Source organism: Fukomys damarensis, unplaced genomic scaffold, assembly GCF_012274545.1.
Source record: "Fukomys damarensis isolate Sample0158 unplaced genomic scaffold, DMR_v1.0_HiC HiC_scaffold_29, whole genome shotgun sequence".
NCBI lineage: Eukaryota > Metazoa > Chordata > Mammalia > Rodentia > Bathyergidae > Fukomys > Fukomys damarensis.
The window spans coordinates 24,830,920-24,856,705 of NW_022900941.1; the positions used below are offsets into that span (position 1 = coordinate 24,830,920).

The 25,786-nt window shown below is 33.8% G+C and overlaps 1 protein-coding gene across 1 annotated transcript in view; it reads left to right on the forward strand.

The window, feature by feature from the left end:
- Arhgap15 (Rho GTPase activating protein 15) overlaps positions 1-25,786 on the forward strand; it is a 594,167-nt gene that overhangs the window by 84,407 nt on the left and 483,974 nt on the right. The window contains exons 5-6 of the mRNA XM_010620947.3: positions 2,498-2,585; positions 20,338-20,427. Coding sequence (XP_010619249.2) covers positions 2,498-2,585; positions 20,338-20,427 — 178 coding nt within the window. The remainder of the gene's footprint in view (positions 1-2,497; positions 2,586-20,337; positions 20,428-25,786) is intronic.

A 25,786-nucleotide genomic window follows, 5' to 3' on the forward strand; every position in this document is an offset into this window, starting at 1 on the left:
AGAGAGAGGAAGAGAGGGAGGAGAGGAGAGAAAAGGTCACATTACTAAGCTTCCATGATCTATAGTTCCTACCCGCTTCAGCTGGCTCATCTGGTTTACCTAACAGAGACACAGTTCGCTGCAGTTCAAAGCCCGAAGACAGAACAATGAGATAATTGAATTTCATGCAGCTTCAATTCTAACCGGTTCCAGTTCCAAGTTTAAGGAAGGGGAGAGTTGTGCCAGCAAGTTCTATAAAGGATCAACATCTGAAACAGATTCAAATCAGAACCACTTATCCAGGATTTTCTATAGATAGGAAGCAAAGAAGGTATAGTATCTCCCTGCCAGAAGATGAAAAATATCATGAGAATATGGCAGGCAGGTTAAATATGGATCTTTATACGTGAGCGTGTTCTATACTCCCTGACCACATATGGTCCAAAGGAGGAGAGGGATAAAGATATCCAGTCCAGACCAGCAGTTCTTCTAATTGCGCTTAGTGTTATGACCTGCACAGGCTAGTTATTCCTTTTCTTTTTCTTTTTTTTTTTTTTTTTTTTTTTTTTTTTTTTTTGGCAGGAAAGCTGTTTGAGAGGGTTTTGCATATAGTTCAGGCTGGGTTTGAACTCACTGTGTGGCCAGATTGGCCTCAGACTTGGAGTGGCCCTCTTTCCTCAGCCTCTGAAGTTCTGGGACTGCAGGCCTGTGACACCAGGTCTTGCCAGCTATGCCTGTTTCAACATTCAAAACTTCTGTTAGTTGCTACAAGGAAAAATGAGCACTGGGGTCGGAGGAAACATTTAGATAGCTTTCTCTTTCTTCAACTTTACATCATTTGAAAAATTTATACTTCATCTGAAGACAAAGGAGTTCAAGAACACAGCATTTGTATTTGTGTGTTGGAAAATTCACAATGTCTTTTTTATGGATTTGTTTACCGTCTTCTTTTTTAACATAATCCTATATCACTAAGAAAGCTTCAAGCATTAAGAGGAACCTATTCTTTTTAATAAATATTAGACCTATGGAATTAAAGCTTTTTTTTCATTCAAGGCCCTAGCTTCTCAGAGGCAAGTAAGAATAAATCACACAAAGTTTGTGAATTTTTTTTTGACATATATCTGTGTGGTTTTCTGTTGACCTGATTGAAGTCTTTCTATAAACTTTTCCTTTATTTTTACCACTTTTGTAAACTGAATTTAATTATTGTGAAAAAAAATGTTAAATAATAACAAACCGCAACAGTATGATATAATGGGTGGAAACCTAAGGGTGTCAGTGCCCTTAATGTAAAGAGTGTTCTTTATAACACTACAATTCAAAATTCTGGCTATAGAAGTAATAGATTCTCTCTGCAGGAAACTTGGTAAGCAATAAGAAAAACAAAAGGAAATTATTTAACTGTCTGGCTTATCATTATTATTATCATATCCTGGCTTCTTTATTCCAGTCCAAAATACTATCACTGATTTAGTAAATACATATTTAGGTCCTTGGCCGCCCAAAACACTGTGGTAAGACACTAAGGAAATTTCTCTAAGGATGAAATGATTCTATCATTTTCGGGCTTATTTTTTAATGGAAGAGAGGAAGGTGTAGTTTTTAAATATTTTTTAAACTTATAATAAGTGATATTCAAGGAAGTCACACACTTGAGGAAGCAGTATTTGGACTTCTGATGAATGGGATTAATAATCAGAAAGGAGAGGTGGGAGATGGCAAGTAAATAGCACAGGAAGAAATTATAAAATGACATATTGTGTTAAGGTTTGCATTAAAATCTTCCCATGTCAGTTTTCTTTTGCAGCAAATGCATTATAATGCATTAATGCATTATATGAATCAATTATATGCAAATTTCTTAAGCGGTTTCCTTTTCATAATATACATGCACAATTAACAAATAATGCTGCACTTCATTTCTTATACTCTCATTAATCCTAGGTATTATCATCCTTTGTGATCCTTGGAAATTTGATAGGCAAAGAAGGAAAAAGCATGTCACTGTTTTTATTTGCTTTTCTTTGACTATTAGTGAGATTCATCATAAGGAGATTTTTTGAATTAAGCAATGATAGGTGCGTTGGTTGTGTTTTTCAGACTGAAATTCCTAAACCAATTCAAAGAGCAGTGGAAAAAGGCTCTGATTTCTGAGATATACTGTTTTACTTTCAGCTCCCTACATTCTTTCTGTGGAAAGGAGGTGCATGGGCACCTGAAAATCCCATATTCAATAGTTGAAGAGATTTTAGAAGGATCAAAAAATTAAGACACTTTTATCTAAATATTATATTTTTAAAATATCTTAATGTCCTTATTGTTATCTAAATTGTATGTCATTTTTAGATTTTAATAAAGATAAGATGTTTAACTAGTTTTAAAAGGATAACTAATTTAAAAATGTCTGCATTCATTTTAAATATTGCTCATACTGTATTTATAAATGTGGCAAACACTGGATTTATTATACATGACTTCTTCTAACAGGACACTTTTTTCTTTTCTTCTTCCTAAGGAAAAACTGGACTACTTCCTGGATTGTTCTTTCTAACCAAAAAATTGAATTTTACAAAGAATCCAAACAACAGGCTCTGCCCAACATGGTAGGTAGATCTCCATTTCTATTGTTACTTTTTTTCTCAAAAACTATTGTTGAATTAAAAGTTTAGTTTCATCAGAAATCACACTAAAGCCTCCATGCTATGAACATCTGAAAGCAGATGGAAGAAACGACTCAATAAACTTTTAATCAGATGAAGGGAAAATAGAACTTAGTGTCTGTTTTATTAAGTGGTGCATTTGGAGAATAATCACAAAATGAGATGAATGGTGAGCAGCTATGTAGTAATGCAGAGGTATCACTTTAAATTAAGGTGCCATTTATAAATGTTTTATTCTTATTTATGAAATAATCACTATATGCAGCTACTTGCTCAAATAATGTATTATAAAGCATGTTATAAAATGCATTAGTAATAAATGCCTAACAGATGTGACTATGGGAAGCTGTTTTAAAGAATATTATAAGACATAAATTGTATTAAACCATGTACGTACATCTTTAATACATGAATTTAAGTTGTTATCTAGCATGCTATAGTGCTTCACACATTAATAAATAATAATAAACTGTTTATAAATGGCACCTTAATGTAGGGTGTAACCAATGAAGAAACACTCTAAGTTAACAAAGTGATTTTTTTATCTTAGTCTGAGACATTCACTATATCAGCTAACCTTGTGGAATATTTCTACGGCTCTATTTAATGGAACTAATACAATTTCTGTATTCTGTCGTTATTGCAAAGTGAAATTTGTAGAATCTCTTCATTGCACCTGGAGGAGGGCTTCACATATGTCTCCAGAGATGTGAGTGTAATAGTCAATAGGAGCAACTCAGAGCTAGTCACTAGACCAATTCAAGCTGAAAACATTCTGTCTGAACATACGAACTTCCCCAAGATGTTGTAGGAGACTGTGAGCAAGCAATGCATCTGACAGCACCCTGATTAGGAAGGACTCCAGGCAGGAACCAACCTGCCATATCCCATCGGCCTGATGGGTGACAGGAAAGGGGGTCATCTGACAGGGGCGAACCACAGTGAATTTATATTTGCAAGGTTATAAAACGATGAGAAGTTCTTTGCTCTCCAGCCTCTAGTTATGTGTGCTATGTAATCCTCTGCAAATAGAAAATACAAAATCATTTGCTAAGAGATGTTTTTAAAGAAGATTTTAGTGAGAACAAAAGGTAGCATTTGGCTTGCTACTGATAATTGCAATAGCGTTTATCCCCAAGTGGCTTGCTGATTTTGGAGTCTTGGTGTGGTCCAATTTGTAAACTAATTATGAATAAATTAAAAATATATTTTAGTCTTTTGTATTTTCAAACTGCCTCAGAAATTTGTTTTAGGGTTTTGTTTTGTTTTCATTTTTTGGCTACAGTAAGGTTGAGATAATCTTTTTAAGAAAAGGAAAATACCCCTAAGGGCCAAGCACAAAACGACTCCCATCCACTTGCAGGGCCATTGTTTTCCCTTTGAATGCTTTCTAAGGGGAAGTCAGGAAGGGAGGAAAGCCACTTGCCTCACTGGGTTTGGCTGCTGGGAAGATGATCTCCATCCTGCTGAGTGAAAAGAATTCCATTGGTGCAGAGTTTATGTGAATGTGCTGGGATAATGGGAGATATTAGATTCCCTATTAAAGCATTTGGTTTACTTTTATTTTATTATTTTAATCTCTTCATACCAGGAGATATAATTCTCAGCTGTTTAATTATATACAGGTGAAAGGAAACTTGCTTCTGGACTGTAGGCAAATCTTACAACTTAGCTCTCTAATACTACACCTTGATTTCAACCTTCAGAATTGTTATAAATTGACCCTAGATTTGACTTGTAAAAGAAATTCATTAAGATTTTTTTGGCAGTCCCTATTTATTACTTCTGGCCCGGTTTTCAATGCTCTTATGGTTTCTACCAGGCACTCATTGTCTTCAAAGTGAATTCAGGGCAGGAACTAACTGTTTTGTGGTAATGGGAAGGAGAATTATAGATTCATGCTTGTAGTGCATGAATTGTGGTGCTAGTCAATGTCTTGGATTCATTTCTAACCAAGTATTAAAGGCCTAGTGGGATAGCCTGCATTTACCAATTCGAGCCTCAAAGAAACGATATGATGATTGTCAGGCCTTGATTAAAGATGCTGTGGTTTTATTTTAAAAAGGATTTATGTTCACATTTCTGAATGTCCCATGTACCCCCTTAGATATGTTCTAGCATTCATTGTACTTCTGGGAAAAAGCCTGTCCTTTCCTCTGAGGGATCAGTAGAAGCCGCTTGAGTGATTGCAAAACGTGGTTCAAAGAGCAAATAGTATTTTAATCTGTACAGAATGATCTTTGAATGTTAATGCACTGGTGAGACAAAGCCAGAAAGTAGCTGAGAGCCCACTTGGAAGTTGGACAGCAGGGATGTAGTTCTATTTTGTCACTTCATAGCTGGCAAAGTTATTCAGTTTCTTTAAGCTTCAGTTCCTCACCTTTAAGAGGAAGGTAGTGTTGTCTGTCAACAGAATTAGTGACTGATGAATGAAAATAGTAAAACAAATTTCTGCAAAACAATCAATGATTATCATGTTACTAAAATACATAAATCTATAATCTACATTGCAAAATGTAGAATAATTAAAACATTATTGCATTATATTACTTTGAAATGATTCAGACATTTATAATAATGAGATTTTATTAATTAAAGGAACATTATCACTCAGAGTTTCAAAAAGAGAAATATGTATCCATGGGTGGCATAAAATCTTGTGTCCAGCACTGAGTGATACTGCAGTTTGTAGCAAGGCATCCATTTGGGTCTCTAGGTGAAACCTTCTGTGTGGAACACGTTCTCTGTGAGCCTCCAACTGTTTCCATTGGCTCTCACTCTTAACACCTTGATATTTGATACAGTGTGTCGCAGAATATCAGGCCTGATCCCACATTCTTTGTTTGATTACCTTTCTTTCTCACTACAGTTCTTTGAGTACATATCGGTCTTATTTACTTAGGGCTGTTGTAACAGCCCTGGGGTCCTAAAAAACAGACATTTCCTTTTGTCAGCTCTGGCTAGCAAGTCTGAGGCACTGAGAAACCTGGTGTCTGGTGAAACTGAATTTTCTGGTATGCACCCGACTATTTTCTTGTAACCTCACATGGTAGACAAAAAAGAGAGAGCCAGCCCTGTTGTCTCTTCACTGTTCCCATAATGAGGGATCCACTTCCATGATTTAATCACCTCCCCAAAACCTCACCTCCTGATATCATGACCTTGAGGTTTACGATTCAGCGTGAGAATTCTAAGGGACTGGAAGCACGGAATCCACAACAATATCCAAGCCACATTTTATTAAAAGAACCCTTCCCCTGAAAATAGGCATGTAACGCACCTCACTGTTTTGTGAAGACTAGCGATTCACAGGGTCTGGGTCCTCTGTGGCCTGTTAAAGGAAAAGGAAGACAAAGCTATTCTGTTGGTTTGTTTGTTTTAAAATAAAGCTATTATGTGCTGGGGATTTAGCTCAGTGGTTCTGGTGACTGCCTTGCAAGCGCAAGGACCTGAGTTCAATCCCTGGTACCAATAAATAAATGAATGAATAAATAAATAAATAACATTTAAAAAATAAAATGAAGACATTAAAGAGAAACAAACTACCCGCTACCCTTATCACCTTATAAAAGAAGTTATAAAATACCACAATCTGAAAATCTAGAAAGAATAAATTCTCAGAAGAAAAGGTAGTCTTTACAAAGAAAGGAAACTATCCCCCTTATAAGTCTACCTACATAGTCCTTAGTTTGTTCAATTTATTCAGACCAAAATAAGCTTGGTCCATGTGCTTCCAGATGGATATTTTCTGGACCACAAAGAAAAATATACAGTTCACATTCTCATAATTTAAAAAAGTCTATATATTCTGATGCATACATTTTAAAGTAGTTATTGTAAAATAATGCAGAACCAATTTTTGGTAAATACAGAAGGCTTCTTTCTTTCTTCTTTGGAGTCAGCATATTTCTTGTGTTGCCCAAGCTGGTCTTGGACTCTTGCTTGGGTTTTAAGAGATCTTTCTGCAAACTCCGCATGTGTCACCGCACCAGGGTCCATCAATGTGCTTTTTAACGGTTGTTATCAATCGTCTACAAAAGCACTGATGAGGTCAAGGAATTACAACCTTCTAGAAGCTCAACTCTGTCATTTGTCTCAATTGTCATCACAGCCTTTTCCCTTTTCCCTGCTCTGTAGTTAGCCATTAACTTGACTTTGGGTCATGATTTTATTCATTTTTATTGCGATTTTCCAACCTCTATCTATATCCCTTAAAATGTAATTTAGTTTTATAATAAATTTTTTAACCTGAAGCAGAATATCTTTTGCTGTTGTTTTTGCTACCTTCACTAAGTATGGTTTGGCCTTTCCCTTTAAATGTTTATCATTCCATTTTATTCCCTATCAGTTTGTGAGTGATATGTTTGGTTTCTGTTTTATTAGTAGATAGCCTAAGATTACAACATTGATACCTATCAAGGACTAAAGCTAGCCAGATTGTTTACCCCTATCCTGAGATATTATCTTAGAACATTTTTAAACCATTCATGTGTAATATACAAAACTGCTTTCTCTCATTGTAATTCTTTTTCTCCACTCCATGAGACATTAGTCATTTTTCCTTATAGAATTGATGTTGGTCTACATTTACCAAATACTGGCAGTGTTCTTTGCTGTTAATGCCTTCCTAAATGTTAGGCTTGCTTTCTAGGGTCACTTTTCCTTTGGCTTGCAGTGAATTTTGAAAAGTTCCTGTATTAAAGGCCTTATGGTGAGATGCTATCTCACTGTCTGCTTATTGAAATACTCTATTAGTCTTCACTCTTGAAATACATATTCTCTTTAGAGACAGAACTTTGAGTTGACATTTTCTTTCAATACATCAAAGATATCACTGTATTGCTTTCTGACTTCTATTATCACAATCAAAAACTCACCTGTTAGTATAGCTGCTATTCCATAGTTGCTCTTAATATTTTTCTCATTACCTATGTTTTTCCATATTTTTGTCATGATACATATGGATAGAATTATTATTTTTCTTTCCTGGATTGTTCACATCTTGAAATGGTTTTTCACTGTGATGAATATGTTGCAGAAATTTTTCAACTGCTATCATTTCAAATGTATCCCATGTTATATATTCTCTTGTTTCCTTCTAAACTTCCAGCTAAACCTATGCTAAATTTTCTGACTATATCTGCAAATGCTCTATAGTCTTATTTGTTCTATATTTTTGTCTTTCTGAGCTGCATTGCAAGTAATTACTCTTTATTTCTATTCTGATTTTTAATTAAATCTCCTTATGTTACAAAATTTTTAATTTTAATTATTTGAATTTTTATTTCTAGAAATTTGATTATCTTTAAGCATTGTTACTTTTGTAATTATTTTGTGTAGGTATTTTCTGAGATTTTTTCTCTTGTTTTATACTTAGTTGTTTTATAATCTATATTTTGTGATTCTAACTTTTTTTTAAAAAGTCTGTCTCAAACTGTTTCTGCTGCCTCTTGTTCTTGATGCTTTATTTCCTTGTTTCTGGTCATCTTTGACTGTGTGCTAATCATTGCTATTGAAATGTTATCATGGGAGATTTTCTGAAGCCAGGGATAAGTGTGTCTTACTCTAGAGTCTTTTATATTTTTCTCAAGGAGACTACAACACTTCCAGTGACTCAGCTTATGGTACCTCTGTTTATGGTACAAAATTCTCAGATTATAGCTACATAATTGATGGATTATAACTTTGCTGCAACTTCTTGAGGATAGTATTCCTCACACCTCTGTGCTTTCATATTTTCGGTTGCTTATCTACCAACACTGACTTTTCTATATTCTCTTGGAATGGAGGAAAGGAAAAAAAATGATTTGCATTGGCTCTCACTTATCATAATACAAGACCTTGTAAGGCTAATAGACCAAAACTCAAATGTGGAGTGTAAACAGATGACATTCGAAAAGTACAGTTACATTGTTTTGATAGTTAGCATCCCTTTCTAGTTTCAGATTTCTGCTTCACAAAAATATTTATCCTGGCAGTCCCCGCTGTCTTTTAGGACTTTCAATTCTTTTAAGGTAATTTTTTAAAAGAATCTTTTATCCTGCATTTTTTATTGTTTTCAGTGGGAAAGTTCATCCAAACAACATAGTTTCTCATTACAGTCTACCTTAAGTATGCATTTGGTTAATCAAGTTTGTGCTATTTATATAAGCCTTAGTGGGAAAAAACTTCATAAGAATATGTATTGAAATCCTACAGTGAACAGCTTGCTCGTTAGGGCTACATGTAAGGGATGGAGATATAATCAAGATATAGTCTTTGCCTTATAAATCTGTGCCAAAAAATAGGATGAAATAAAACAAGAAACATAATAGAGTTTTTGTTTTTTAAGATTTAAAGGAAGGAATGCTCACATCTGTGAAAGATTTGAATAGAACCTTAAAGGATGATTATACTTTCACTATGTGGGGATTTCTGTGCAAATAATCCAGAGAAATGAGAAAGCAGGAACAATGACAATGGGCTAGAATCTGTGTGCTAAAAAGAGAAAAGAATTTTTGGTTCAGTTAGAAGATAGGATTAAAAACAAAGTCTTAAGGAGAATACCATGGACTGAGATTTGCTGTCAGGAGCAAGTCTTTAAAAAATTATGTTGGTATTTTCAAAGCATCTTCATCCTAGAATAACCTATTGTGGCTTTCCTTTTAACAAATATATACTGAACAGCAGTCTGACCCAATATAATGAGTCACCAATGTAACAGGCTTACCTGACGCTAAAACACGAGACAAAGTTCATTCTTCCTGGACTTTTGCTGCATCTCATTCGGTGAAGGAGTAAAATTTGTACCTCAAAAGCACCTACACTGTTGCTTCCTCTGGTGCTAGAAAAGCCTAGAGAATCACTTGTCAGTTCATTTGTCTTGTGAGGCCTAGACCCCACCGCTTACATCTTTCAGCTGCACCCTACTTATGCTAGTATCAAGGACATATCCTGAGTGACTGGCATTTCAATTGCCTCTGCCTCACAGGCACCTGCCGTGATTTATGATGTAAGATGTCTGCTTGCTTTGTGGGGTAGACACCTGACTCTATGCATGGGACATTGGAAATTTGCATTCCTGGTTAAACAAAACCCGTTGATGGATTGCTGCATGGAGATAAATTTCTTTAATTGAGTGCATACATTCACTTGTTTATTCAATGAATAACAGACCACTCCTACCAGGTGTCACATAGCCCAAGACACACCTAGACAAATAATATATGATCTCTGCTCTCAAGGTGCTTCTAATATGGTAGAAAAGACAGAAGCATAAATGAGTTTATCATAACAAACTATGACTAAAGTGACAGAGGTATAAGAAAATATGGTGTAGAATAATAGACTTGGGAATAGATGGTTGCTTCTCACAAAAGCTGGTGTTGTAAGTAATGTTCTGCTGACATATTTCAGCCATTTGTCCATTCTGCATATATTATTGAGCTATCCCTACTGTGAGCCACTATAAAAGATATAAAAAACAGTTACTCAGACTCTTCCCCAGAGGGTCTAGAACCAAACAGAGAGCATATCCTTGAATTGAGTAGTAATTATAATGAAAAACTGGACACTGGTGTTTACCCTAAAATAAACAGAGGCCTTGGTTAAACCTATGGCAATTCGGAGATGAAAGTACTTTCTTCCAGCTAGAAAACCTAACTTTATAGATGGAGGACACAATGTCTGTGCATACTTTTAAAAGATGAAGGGGATTTTGGTGGATTAATGATGGAAAATACATTTTACATAGAAATAAGAGTGTAAGAAATAATAAAATATGGAAAATGAATTCCTCAATTTATTTAATACACAGATATATATGGATTTTGTACTAGCACATTCTTGCAGTACATTATAATTACATGCCTCTTGATGAGTCGATATGTATACATAACACATCTTAATTCTCTTTTTTTTTTTATCCGCTTTTCCCTCTGCTTTTTCCCTCCTCCCTCTCCTGGTCCCTTTCCCTTTTGAAAAATAAAAACAAAAACTCTCTCTTTTTCCTATTATCTATCTTTTATTTTCCTCCATATCTTTTACCTTCACTGTGCACTGTGTGTGTGTGTGCTATTCCTGCTCTTAAAAACATTTTAATCTCCAGTCCCTAAGGCCTAGAATAGATATGCCCCAATCCAGACTATTTTGTGTTTCATCTAGAAGATGGCGTAGAGCAATGCCTCGGTGAGAGGTACCTCATGGCCATTTGAGGGGCAGCCTTGTGGATGAACAAGCAGTTTAATGTGGAAAAAAAGTTAGCATGGCGCTGACTCATAAAAAACCTCAATAGCACTGTGAAAAGAAACTATTTCGTTCTGTAGGCAATATGGGACTGTTTTGCCTTGATATTAAACACCTCCTAATTAAGGCAGACTCAGAGCTTTCAGATACATATTCTAAAAATCCGTGCAAGTAGATAACAATAAGGTCTGGGCTCTTATTGACAGAAAAAAGATTACAAAGTGGCTAAGCTTGTCGATGTTTTCAGTGAGTCACAGGATATATTTTCACCAAAAACTGTATTCTCACACATCTTTTACCTTTAGCAGTATGGTTATTTCTAAGAAGTTCTGAAGCAGAGAGAACAAGCAGGAAAATCATCTAAAGAGAAGTAAAAATATATCATTCCAAGAATACAAGTATATGAGAACATCAAAGTGTATCAGTTGCAAATGTGAAAGGGTATTCATGGGCTCCCGAGGATCTCTTCTACTAAAAAGAAAAAAGAAGCACTGAGTAAAATCTTTCTGTATTAAACAATTTCTCTTGTCTCGATATCCACCAACAATCAGACCAAGGGAATCTCATCAGTTATATGATCAGATCCACTATTTTTATTATTTTCATCACATACTGTCCAGAAAACTTAGTCACTTCTAATATCATTTGAAAGCAGAATATATATTTTAGGGAATATTTCTCCCCTAATGTGTCTCTTTTGGAAATGAGTACTGTCAATAAAGAACCTAAATGTTGATTGTATACTGGGGTCTTATTTTGGCTATTTTTATGGTTTTTAAATTTTACATTATAATAATACTTTTAACCAGAGGCCAACACCTGGAAAATTTTAATTTTAAAATACTTATTTATGAGATACAGCACAATGTTTGATACATGTATATATTGTGGAATGATTAGATTGAACTAATTAACATATCTCTCACCTGTGGCAGAATCTTTACAATCTACTTTTAGCAATATACTGAAATACATTAATTTTAGTTGTATGATATACGATAGGTCACAAAAACATTTTTGTCTTGTCTAACTGAAATGTTGTACTCTTTTTCCAACATCTCCTAAAAACCTGCTCCTTGACCCCAGCTTCTAAGAATCACCATTCATTCTGTTTCTATGAGTTCAACTTTTTTAAAACGAAAACTTTTCAGGCCGGGGATTTAGTTCAGTGATGCTGCCACCTTATAAGCACAAGGTCCCAAGTTCAATCCCTGAACAGAAAACTTTTCTGCCTTTCCAAACTCCTCATTTAGTCATAACTTTGAAAACAAAAGAGGAATAATATTAAAATTCTCATTAAAATAATCTGCTTACTCTTTCAGTCACAATGTGAATGCAAGTATTAATTAAATAAAGTATTACATCTAATGTCCATTCACTGTAGTATAATTTTAGCAACAAAATGAACTCATTTGTGAGAGCAGAATGTTATTTAGCAAAAAGATGAGGATGGTTTCCATCAGAAAACTATTCTTGAGTTATTGAGCACTTTGTACAAAATGAATATATAATAATTTAACCTTTGGGGAATAAGGATTGAACCCTTATACTAGTGATGGGGAATCCTTGAGAGATGAAGTGCCCAAACTGCAAGCCAAAACCCACCATCGTCTGCAGTATCAGCACTGCAATTAAACCTTAATGCTTGGTTGCTGTAGCAATCCTGGGGTGACTTGGGTCTTGTGCCACCAGAGAGGCTCTGTGTGCCCACTGTGGCACACATGACGTAGTTAGGTTCACCACCACAAACACTTGTTCAAGAAGAGCATGAAAAAATGGAGGAATAACAATAATACATCAGCCTTAGTTTAATGAAGTCTTTTCAAGTCTGCTTACTATTTTAATTCTCACGATTACAGTGCTCTTGCAAAGTCGGCGTGGGTATACCGCGCAGTATGTTATTAGAGACATAGATTGTGTCATCATATGGCCTCATCATGCACACATTTGATAATCAGAAAAAAGTTATAATTCAAAATATGGAGGGTGAAAGGTAGAAATGGAAATAAAAGAAGAAAAAAGGAGAAATTGAAGTCCAGAGCACTATTAACATAAACTTTGTAAGGAAAAGAATGGAATTCAGTAATCGATATTACTGTAAATGAAGCCATGTTCTCTGGTTATAATTTTCTCTAGATTTGGCCATTAACCACAATAAATTTTGTATCTTACATAATTTTTAATAACCACAAAAATCTATGAAATTGATAGGCTGCCTAATAAATGGATAATAGCTTACGTTCTCTCAATAAACCTCACCTTAGGCTCTCTCAGAAAACTACTTTAATTATGAAGCTCGACTCTCTGTGGTTTATCATTTTGGTCAATGTAATGGATCTGTTTTATAGCTTGCATTTCTCTAAGATAAAAATGGACTTTTTCCTCTACAGTGCATTTTTAAATTTACAGAAAATACATATTTAGTCTTTCTTAAAAATCCACTACTGAAGTAAAAAGCACTTGGAAACAGTATAACAAATTAGGTAGATACAGGAATTTTCAGGTTAGTTCATCTAGGATAGAAATATCAGACTCATATTTTATTTATTGCTGTTTTCCTTGGTTACCTCAAGTGCAATATGGGGCTAGTATAAGAACCTACTTTATACAGCTGTCACTTACAAAATTGATTTGATGTACTTGGCACATCAAAAACACACTATATCTTAATTATACTTATTATTGTTGTTGTTGCTTCTACTAAATGAAGCAATGAGTACAGAAGTTAACAGTAGTGGCAGATGAAGGATGAGAAAGTTCTGCACACTCTTTAAGGGCTTTCACCTTTTGCTCATGTTCCAGTGTTTAGAGCACATTTTGATGCAAAGCATATTGGGAAAAAAATATCCTTGGAGCTACTGTTGGCAAATTGTTTCTCACTGACACTTGTAGACACTCAAAGATGGATGACAGCATACATTTTAGAGAACTATTCCTTCCTGCCACAGGAAAGAAATATTAATTCTCTCATCTACAATTCTCTGGAAAACAAAGTCTTATTTACATGTCATGTTTTGTTTACAGATCAAAAATTTGGGACACAGACAAGGAAGTAAAAAAGAAATGAGGCAGAAAATGTGCGAAAGTGGTGCAAGGGATACATAACCACGTTGGCCACAGATCCACAGAGAGATTCGGGGAAACAGGGTCATTGGGCAGATGTTCTAGTCAGCGTGGAAAGGAGATACAGATAGACTGTCTGAAGAGAGTTTGAAGCAGTCTGTGTGAGGGAGGGAATGAAATAATTTATCTGCCATGGTCCTTCCCGTTTCTCGTTTCCTTTTGGTTTAAGCTCATCACTCTGAATCTTCCCTTGCTCACCTCATGTAGACCCTGGCTGCTTTCTTGGGTAGCTAGCCAGAAATTCAGATCCAACACCCCACAAGATAGAATTTCAGCAAAATCGAAAAGTGGTAGAAGGAGCCAAACTCTGACCTGGAGGGAAGGTCTGGCATTTCAAGGTTATTGGTCATCCACAAAAGGAGGGATCAAATGACTGAAGCAGGGCTGATCACTAATGGCGACAGCTGGGGAAGTGCACAATAGTGTAAGGAGACTCCCAGGAGACCCCTGAGATGAGCAGAACACGCCCAAGCTGTTCACCTTGCAGAGCCACATTAGGTTTTCATGTAATGGAAAACAGTATTAGCATACGACAGAAGTAGGATAAGTACAAGCTGTCTTATTTATTCTAGCAAGATCTTGATTCAGAAATATAGGCGATACATGTCTATTTCTTAAAAAGGAAAGAATACTTGCTGTTTAAAGAAACAAATAAACAACAAAAAAGCACGCGGCATTCTTGTGCTTCAAATCACTAACAAATGTTTACTTTTCTGAAAATCTGGCTTGATTCAGTTGTGTAACATAGTGAGAAATTTCAGTGTAGAAACAATTTCAGTTATTATTAACATCATTTATATTCATATACATAAAACCCACATCTTATAATCAAAGTATCCACTTCTAGTTTGACAGGAGCCATACTTTAGACATTAATAAGATCAGGTATCCATTCAGCACTCTTTCCTAAATCACTTTGCCTAAATGAGAATTTATAAGTGAGTTTTGTCCTCCTCCGTGAACGATTTTCCAGAATCAAAACGAGTTATGTGATAAAACTTAATTCCTCTAAACAGATTTTGTGTTTCATGTTTCAAAATGATAAGGACAATCTGAGTTTATATTCCAGAATAGCAATTAATCCTAAATAAAAAAATGGTATTTAATACCTACTTCATAAAATCTGAGCTTTATCTTCTTTAAAAACACATCTAGTAATAAGGAAATGAGAAAAAGTGATCCAATGATTTGTTGCTTACACATATACTCAATCTTCATCATGAAAAGTACTATCAAACAAAATAGCACCTAGTGTTTGATATTTTCTTAAAATACTTTAAAAGACTATGGACACTCAATATACCATAAAAATAGGAAACTAAACTCAAAAGTTTAATCTAAGCTAGGGGAATAATATATAGAAAATCATCTGACAACTATTATTGGGAAATGATGAACTAAGGGAATAATAATAACAGAAGTAGTTAAGACCTCCAAACAGTTTTTAATGACTTCACATTGCTGCAACAAAGAAGGTTCTATGTTTTATTTTCGAAAAGCAATAACTCTTAAATAATTCTCTTTAAATGCTTAAAAATTCAGTCATTTCTATTTTAAGTTTATCCCAGAAAAGATATGATACATACGTTCTTCAATTTAAATCCATATTTAGTCAAATTTTTAAAAGTTTCGTTTTATAATGATGTAAAATATGATCTACTGGCATCGTGCAGATCATTAGCAGACTTTTTGCCTTGTGTTTTACAGCTATAGAATCAAAAATATGTTTTCTATTAAAGAGTTCTTTAACTTCCGGCTTCTTGAACAAAATCTTGATTGTCTTCCAAATAAATTCTACAACTTTTCTGAATTACTTGTTTCCATGTTTAACAGTAAAATACTGAAAAACTTTTGTCTTCAAATGATCTCTAGTCCCTAAAGTTATTTCTTCAGCCTATGTCTTCTATTGTTGCTCTGTGAAAATGAAGTACTGCTTAGGATCAGTTTTATGCAGTCTTCTACCATATTTATATAAGTTTTCTCTTTTTGAAGCTAATAAATTTACTTGCTTCAACTTTATGCTAATATCTTTAGTTTTTAGGTCACACTTCTAAATTCACCTAGGACCTTTATTATTTGCTTCAATTATGCCATTAGATCAGTTCTTAAAGTCAAGATAAATGGATAGTGTGTCATGCATTTCTATAAATTTCTCTTTTTCTAAGCTATCATTCTGTAATGAATTATTTGTTTTTATTTATTAATTCACTGGAATTAATCTGGGTATTTTTCTCATAATTATCCATCCAGCTTATACACTCTTTAATGATTCACAAGTGTTAGGAACACATGCTTCATTTTGTTTACTGTCACGGATGTGGCATAATAGAATGGCAGGATGAATGGACCAGAGAAGAATAGGCACCGAGTTATGAAGTCAAACTTGGATACTTTTCTGGGAATTTGGATATAATCCTATAGATAATAGCTTTTCCAGAAGAAATAATGTGAGGTTTTTTATTTTAGTGGAAATAAAGTAAAAAAGGATAAATTGAAAGCACAGAGAAGCCAGAGCTAGAAAAACTCAGGTGAAAGAAACTAAGGGCTCAGATAAGGGTCGGTCACAGAATGGAGAAGGTAGAGCTAGTCGTGGAAATGGGGCTTTGTACTTTGGTTTTCAGTGGTGAGGGAATGGGTGGGAAGCACTAAGAAATTTACAGATGAACTGGGTGAAGAGATGACTTTAAAAGATTAGCAATAGGGAAAAGTGGGTAAGTTTGGAAAGAACGTGATTTCAGTTCTTATAGAGGTCACTCCTGTGTGCCTAGAACTAGGTCTAGAGTTCTGGAACAAGAAGAGACAGTAGGAAATGGTGACATTTACAGGGAAGAAACAGAAAATATGAAATCTTGTTCATGGACCTAAAAAGGAGTTAGCTCTGTTTGTGAATTAGTGGAAAGAAAAGATGAATATGAAGAAGTTGTTCATTGTGTTGTGATCAAGAACTTTGGACTTGGAGTCACATAACATAAATTCATATCTCAGTTTAACTATGTACTAAATGTGTGGCCATTTCTTGTTTCAGTGTCTTCACTTGTAAGTTGAAGGCGATAGTAATAACTCCACAGAAGTGTTGTAAGGAATAGACAGAAATTGAGTATAAAGCTTTCAGAGGGCGAGGCATATAGGAAGTATTCACTAAAGGTTATGTTTGTTTATTCATTTGGAGTACACAACTATGAAAGTGGGAAGACTCAAGAATATCTAGCTAGTGCTTTGATCCTTGTACTGTAGGTACAAACATTTGGATGGGCCAGACTTGGAAGGAATAGACTTTGGGCGATAGCTTTCAATACAAAGTGACTAGGAATGCCAAAATGTGCTAAGTAGAGTGGAAGGCCAGTAAAGAAGATAACTAGTATTTGTAATACTTCCCTGAGAAGTCAAAAGTTATTTTACCAGAAGCAGAAGATATGAGGAAGGCTATTGGAAGGAGAAGTAATGAGAGATCCATCACCGGAGGAAGGGAGGACAGAGTGAGTGGTTGATGTGACTGTTACATCAGTGACTTAGGCTTGAATATAAAAGGGAATGAAGCCAGGCAGGGCCTGAAAGTTTGCAATACTACACAGAAGTTTAAAAAAAAAAATCATAAGCAAACAAAGAACAGAATAGGAGTCAGGACAGAAAGTGGGATTCATGGATTAAAAGCATAATGAAATGCTGCATTGCATTGGGGCAGAGGTAAAGGAGTGAGGTTGCCAAGAGAGAAAGAGAGAAGGTGAGGGCACAGGAACAAGCACTATGAGATGGCTGAGCTTGAGGGAAGAAAATGTGGATTGGAATCAACTGGAGCTAAGTGCCTGGCCATGGTATTGGGCTTGTGATGCTGATGAAAGTTTTTATCAATTGCCACAGCCAGATGAGGAGAAAACTATGCAAGCTTACATTACGTTTTATTTTACCTATAGGGTTGGTTCCTCTAGCTTTACAGCATATAAAATCTATACACAATTGTGTACAAATGTAGGCCAACATGGACATTTCTTTATGAGTCTGGGATGATTTGGACTCAAACATGACTTTCCAGACTGGCACTATTCAGCATGTTCCTCTGTTCTTCTTTAATTTTTCTTTTTCTTTTTGCATACTGGGGTTTGAAACCAGAGCCTTTTGCACTGAAATACATCCCACCCCACCCCCTTTTTGTTTTTCACTAAATCCTTTCAATTGCCTAGGCTGGGATTGAACTCTTAATATCCTTGTCTCAGCTTCCCAGTGGCTAGAATTACACATATGCACCAAAACAACAGGTAAAATAAGGAATTCTTAAAAGAAGAGTCAGTATTTCCTTATCTGGAGTCCCAGTGCTAGGCTAAAAAGTGGCTAGATCATTGACATATAAAAATATGCCCTAAGTGTCTGTTGAACGATACCGTGAAATCCTGCATTCAGTCTGTACATGAATCTATTAAGCCATGTTTCATATTCCAAATCCCAAACAAAAGAAGACTGCTTAACTCTAAAAAATACAAATCTTAATTGCTGTAAAATTGGGAATTTTAAGACATCCAAGCATTCCTTCCAAAGCACAAAAGCTCATTGAATTTTGATATTTTTTTCTTCATTCATGAATTCAGCAAATATTCATTGAACAACAAGTATATACCAGGCAGTGTTCCATGCATTGGGAAAAACAGTGGAAGGAAAGGCAAACAAGGCCCTAGCTCAGGGAGCTTAATTCTAGTGAGGGAAATGTAAACGGTATGCAAAAATATATATGTTAATTTCAGTTAGTTAAAGGAAGTGGGGTAGAGAGAACCAGGAGTGCTACGTCATAGCTCTTTTTTTTTTTTTTTTTTTTTTTTTTTTTTTTTTTATATCTAAGAGCTGATGGACAGGAGCCATCATGTAAAGATTGGGAGGTAGTCCAGGTAAGCAGGCAAGATCAAATAGAGCAGAGGACAAAAGCATCAATGTATCTGCCCTGGAGTGCAGAGAAAGGAGAAACCAAATCGTCTTTAGCATGAGTATGATTAGACTATGTACTCAATTTTCAGGGACTGTCTACTGGTTAGTAATAAACTTTGAGTGACCCTGCTTACATTTAAATTTGTTCACTTCCCTTTGTGCCTAATTACCTGGGAAGGTTCAACCATATAAGAAGTATTCTGGGATGATTTCTCACCTATAATATGGTGATAATGAGAAGAATTACCTTTTACTATTAAAAAATTAAATGAATCCACAGTTTTGAAGCACTCAGGGAAATATTTAGTGTATACAAAGTGCTTCTTATATAAAACATTTCTACCTTTTCCTCCTGACTGCATCAGATAGGAAAGACAAGCTCTGTTATATAGTCTGAATGATTATTTTTGTTGATTCTGAATATCCTATAATTTACTATATAAAAGTAGCTATTTTTAGTAATTTTTCATCACAAATCACATGAAAATGAACATGATTATTTTCCTCTGATATCTTTGAGAGGAATGATCACGGCGATAGCATTGCATGAGTAAACTGGTAAAAATCTTCCTCTACTGAAGTATTTTTAAGAAACAGCTTACCTTCATGGATCTCATGTGAGACTCCTGTTAAATAAGAAAAGAAATGCATGTTATCCACAAATATTGTGCCAGATGAATTTATATTTGGCTTGAATATTATATTTTCAAAATTTTTTTTTTCAATTATTGAGTTGCTGAAAACTAAAAACGTCATAAATTACTTTTGAAAAGAGATTTCTGGCTTATTCAAAACTATTACTACTACACTCTCAGCTCAGGTCCTCAAAGTCTGAATGGAAAGTTTCTAAAAGGCATATAGTTGATACTTATTACTTAATGAATTTGTTAACCTATGAAATACAGATTTGGAGGAGACTTTGAGATTAAATAATCTACCTGCTCATTTTTTTAAGATGACAGACAAATTCTAAGTATGCTAAAGTCTCAAAGGTAACTAGATATGTGTAACAATTTTTCCATTATATTACTATTTATTAATTACATTTCTCTAGCTATTGGGTCTAATACTTGCATGACTTAAGATGCCTTTAGTATACAATATTCACTGAATACCAAAATTTTACATTAAGGAAAAACACATGTAAAAATAGTCTATATCCTAGGATTACTAATTAGCTTTGTCTCAAAATATCAACATTTTAAATATTTTTTCATATCTAAAATTAATGAAATACTTTTTAAAATAGACTTCTAACTTTAGAGCATTAAAATTATGAATTTCCAAATAAAAAGCCTTACAAATTAGGTTTCCTTTGGAAGAAAAAAAAAGAGATAGGCATTTTATCATAAATATGTATAGGTTCTAACTCAATAAACTCTGACATGCATCTTCAATGATGTGTGCTTTTTGTTCATATTTCTTTTTTTGTTTACAGAAAACTGGGCACAAACCAGAAAGTGTAGATTTGTGTGGAGCACATATTGAATGGACCAAGGAAAAATCAAGCAGAAAGAATGTCTTTCAGGTAAGAATGTTATATATAGATATATATTCAATTTATTCCTTTTCCCTCTAAATCTGAGCTCTCTTGGGTAATCAAAATAGACTACCTTCTTGTGATGTTTTCATGTGCATGAACTAGTTGTCTGAAGGTCATTATGAAAGTCTGACTCCTCTTCCTTGTTGAATCTTTGGTTTGTTTTGTTGTTTTTCCATGGTGACTTGTTGGTATCTAAACACAAAATATATGTTGCATCTTAATAAGTTTTATACAAGACATTAAATGTTGCAGTGTATCTGTGAGCTGTTTGGAGTTCTAACCTAGGACACTTTATTTAAATAGATTTAATTTATAATTTTCAAACATACACAAGTTAACACTCATTAATTATAAGTTACTTTCAAACATTACCCTTCCTAATTTTTAGTTATTAATTATATTTACCAGTATGAGTAAAGAGGAAAGAGAAAACTGAACAGCTATAAAAAATCAAATCATTTTATGGTCAGTGCTTTAAATTTTGAGAAAAAAATCCTGATGAATAAATAACCATATTTATTGCAATGCACTAGATGAAATCCTTAAGAGAGAAAAATTATAAAATTTAACATTTCTCACATGATATTAACAAAATCAGATAATTTGGCATGATTTCTAATGGCGATTAATAATTTTAGAGTGTAGAGATGAATATATTTTTAGATGAAATTTATCTGTCATCAGATTTCCAAATTAATCAATAATTATATAGGTTTGTATTATTATGCATATGTAGCAACTCCCCATGATGAATATAATTACTATGTACTGCAAACATGTAGTAATTTAAATAAGAATTATAAACATATATATATAGATAGATTTATTTATAATTAATGTCGTCGGTTAGCCAAGGGAGCCAGATTATTAGAACTTCTTACATTAAATACTTTTTCAGAGCCTTTGTGCCCTTCAATAAAGTCAATTCTTCTGTTCTTACATGCTATGTTGCAATTAATATATTGAATCTTATAGTGGAATAGGTTGCTGACGTTCCCTACCTACTCTCACTGGAGGGAAAAGATCTACTTTCCACTGTGGGTTATTTTCCCAGGTGCTAATTTGGGTATATCCAAGTAATTTGAGTCCATCCAGATTAAAACATTTTAAATATTCTAAAATAAAATGTTTCTGGTTGAAGTTTTAGTCTACTTAAAATTTTTTTAACCAAGAAAGAAATTGAGAAGATATATGTAATCTTTATTTCCCATTTTAAAATAAAATTTAAAAAAAGAAGAAAAGAAGGAAGGAGGGAGGGAGGGAGGGGGAAAGACAGGCCAACAAACCACTGAACACATTTAGAAATCAATGGTCCAACGCTGGAGTAATCAGAATATAGTTTTAGGGACTAAATTAGGAGAAATAAATTTTGTTTTAAAATGACTGGCTATAGTTCAGTAATACATCCTTTTCTCCATTTTCTTGCTCTTTTTCTCATTTATTCATAAACAATAAAATTTAGAGATTATATTTATAGTCTCTATGACAACCTAAGTAATCAGATAAGCTAAATGTTCTAGCATTATATGTATTGTGAGTTTGCATCATAATAATTTAAGACATAAAAGGACAACATTAAATTCAAATTTATGGACATAATTCTTAGACAATAGAAATTTTTGAAGATAGCCTATTCATTTGTAGTTTCTTCTGGGAACCATATGAAAATTCATCTAGGTCACAAATAAGGTTGAAAGTCAAGTATATACAATATACACAGAGTATATATATATGTATATAGTCATATATATATATGACTACGTATACATTTAAATAATATATACATAGCAAACAGGTTTTTGAAATATTTATGTATAATTATGAGTATGATATATATATATGTATGTATACATTTAAATTGCCTATATTACGGCTAGCATCATATTCTTTTCTGAATATTACCAACATCTCCTCTTTTAATTTTCTGCCTATTTTTCATGTTTCTGAATGTAAGTACTTTTAAAGATATTAAAAATTATTCTCATTTTGAGGGGTAATATTTTGGAGTGCAAAATCTTGCCAGTTACTTTTCTTTGTTATGCAACTGAATAATTCATGGTATCATTCTTACATACATTCTTTAATTCTTTTGTTTATTGGTCTTCCTTGGAACTTTTAAAAAATAAGAAAGATTCAAGTCTAATTTTCTGCTTCATTCTTTTCGTATGACTTCTTTTTTGTTAAGCTGAACTCTTCTCAACATCTAGGTACATACGTTTAGGTAAAATTCGGTAATATATATCCACAGACACATGTTCTGAGCTATGCCTTTTTTAGAGGAACAATATAAACAGCTTTTACAGTTCTGTTAACAAAAAAGCATTGGGAAGGATTTGCCAGAGAGCTAAATCTAGATGACTTGCATCAATATTTGATTAGATACATTAGCTGGTCTAACTCTCAAATGATCAGAATAAACATGATTATATCTCAAAAACATCATATTAAGGCATTGTTAGGTATCTGAGCGTGTGCGTAAGGCTTTCATTACCTACAGAATAATGAAGTGTTTCTTCCTGCCCGAAAAAGACCATCACAGCTTCAGCTGATGTGCTACTTCAGAAATAGCTTTAGAATTCCAAGTTTGAATTAAGCTTGGTGTTCAATTTCAGCCTATGAATTGTAGATTTCAGATAGCAAATGACTATTTAGATTTTTAGGTTGAGAAAAATCAGAGAAGACCAAAATTAGAAATAATCTAAAATTTCAAATCTGTTTTTAAAATCTTGCTGGATTAGCATTTATATGCCATGTAATTACACTGTCTGCAGAGAAGTCATATTTAAAATGAATAGGGAAACAAACAAAAAATTGTGAGTGACTGCAATAAGCACAAACTATGACACAAAAAAAGAAGGGAAAAAAGTCACTTGCCTCATTTGTTTGGATATGCTGTTTGGACATTTGTTTGTTCATTGTCTCTTTGTATTAGAAGCAAAGTTCCCTTCTTGGGCAAAAATGTAGCCAAACTTTTGGTGTGAATTCAATCTCATTTGACTGGTAAATGGAAACATCATAGTGGCATTAACTTTTAGTATTTAAAAACTCTAGACCTTGGCCTAATTGCTAGTACTAAACAACAAGTAATATTTTTAAAAAATATTATTAATTTCTATAATAAAGTATGTATAGGTATGTCATAATGTGCATTAAAATGTATGTATATATATATACACACACACACACACACATATCTAGTTGCTTGACTTGGGAAATAGAATGAGTATTTACATACATATACAAAACCAGAAAGATACTTCATAATTAAAGCACGTGGTGCAGTCTAAAAGTTAAATTAGTAAATGTCCGTTGCTGCTAACTATTGTTAAATTCTGCAGAGAGCATAATTATCAAAGGCTATCACAAGTTTGATGTAGCTTGAGAAAACATTTAGTGACCAAGTGATTTGTAATGAACTGTGGCATAAGTTTCTTTAGTTAACTTAAGAGCAACCCTAGGTCTTCATCAGGGAAGGAGTGAATAAAAAGAATTATGTTCAAATTACATGTTTTAAACATTCCTGCTAAGTGCTAGTTTGCTCTTTGGTGTTTAGCCTGAAATTTAAAGCACTAAGGATTAAAAGGATTACAACATAATCTTAAATAATCCTAAATGTCATTTACAGAGAGATGGTTGTAATAACTAAATAAAACCATGTTAAAGGCTGGCAGTATTGTCAGGCAGCATCTATAACACAAGCAGTGCTGTCACCTTCTCTTTCCTTGCTGGGTACATTATGCATTTATAAAGCTTTTCCACAGGAAGTTCAACCGAGAACATGGCTACAAAATAACTTAAAATAATGTAGAAATTCAGCTTTTAATATTTTCTTGTTTCAAATTTGAAGAAAATATTTCACTTAAGTTCCCTTCCTTCTTGAAAAGTATAGCTTTCTGAGTTAAACATTTTCAAAGTCTAGGGAAAGGGGGCTCGTGACAGAGCCATCAAATAGACAAATGATGCACCCCTAAAACCTTCCCCAAGCTTCATAGGGGTGCCCCTTAATAAGGGCTGCCCTCTTATTAGATATATTAGAGTCCTGAAGCACTGTAATTAATTTTGTGCAGTTGTTTTAACACTTAAATATTTTTAATTCTGTCATGTACCAATTGTCCTATACCTACCAAACCAGAAGACCAGACACTCTTCAGGTAATGGAATTGTAACTGCTAAGGCTAGAATTCTGCTCAGTTAAAAAAAAAAAAAAAATGCTGTCATGAGAAATTTTGTCCACAATACAGGCCTTGTGTGCCACAATTTCTGATATGGATAAAGGGATAGGGATAAAGAATAAAAATCTTTAGTATGTTTTCTTGATCTTTTCTATTGTAAGATGTAAGACAGTAGCTAATTATTCATTTAAAATAATTGAATCATTTGTACTATAAAACCTTAGCTTTCTTCAGAGGTAGATGGTAACTAAAACCTCACTTTTTTCTGATTTATATATTTTAAAAATTTTACCTATGAACATACACTGTGTTCATGCTTTAAACAGAATAATTCTACCAATCAAAGAATTATGGCTGCTGAGGAAATTGTGAACTGAGGATTAAAAAGGTAGAAAAAAATTAAATGATTCAAGAAGTTGAAAGTCTGTTTGCCACCCTCACCACCAAATTATAGCTTCAACAAATATCATGACCAAATTTCCAGGATTTAAGATTCTTAATATAAAATATATCTCAGAAGACACAGAGACGGTTTCCTATAAGTACAGTAACCCTTGGAATAAGTCCATCATTACTTCTATTTCTTTTCTTACTGTGGCTGAAGTCTGCTGGCTACAATGTATATTAAACATATTCGAGTAATATTTTCCCTGGATACATATTGCATTAAAAATAATTTGATTGCTCTTCTTGATCTGAATATAACTTAGCTTAAAATGTTTAAGTACTACTTAAATTTATTAATGTGAGGATAATTTAATAGCATCTTGGAAAATGCCATTTTAAACCAAAAGGAAAACTACTGGTATTTTTGCTTTTATCTATTTCCTCATGGTGAAAGTGGTGGTTTAAAATAAATCAGAGCTTTTATCAATTTTCTCTTTCATTTTTCAATGTGCATAGTTAGTCTAAATGCAAGAGGATGATTCTTCACATTCATATGTGCATTAGATTTCAAGTAAATCTGGTTTCACTTTAGAGAATTACTCTCAGTATCTTAAAAGGCATTGCAATAAAAATAAAGCAGAATAAGAGAAGCATTCGTGTCTAATACAGTTATTTTTGCTTACAGCTTGTCCTCAATCATTGTATCTACCTATTAGATATTCATGTATCATTCAGAAGGTAAAGTGGAGAGAGCCCATGAGTCTGGGGACCTGTGCTGTGGTTTG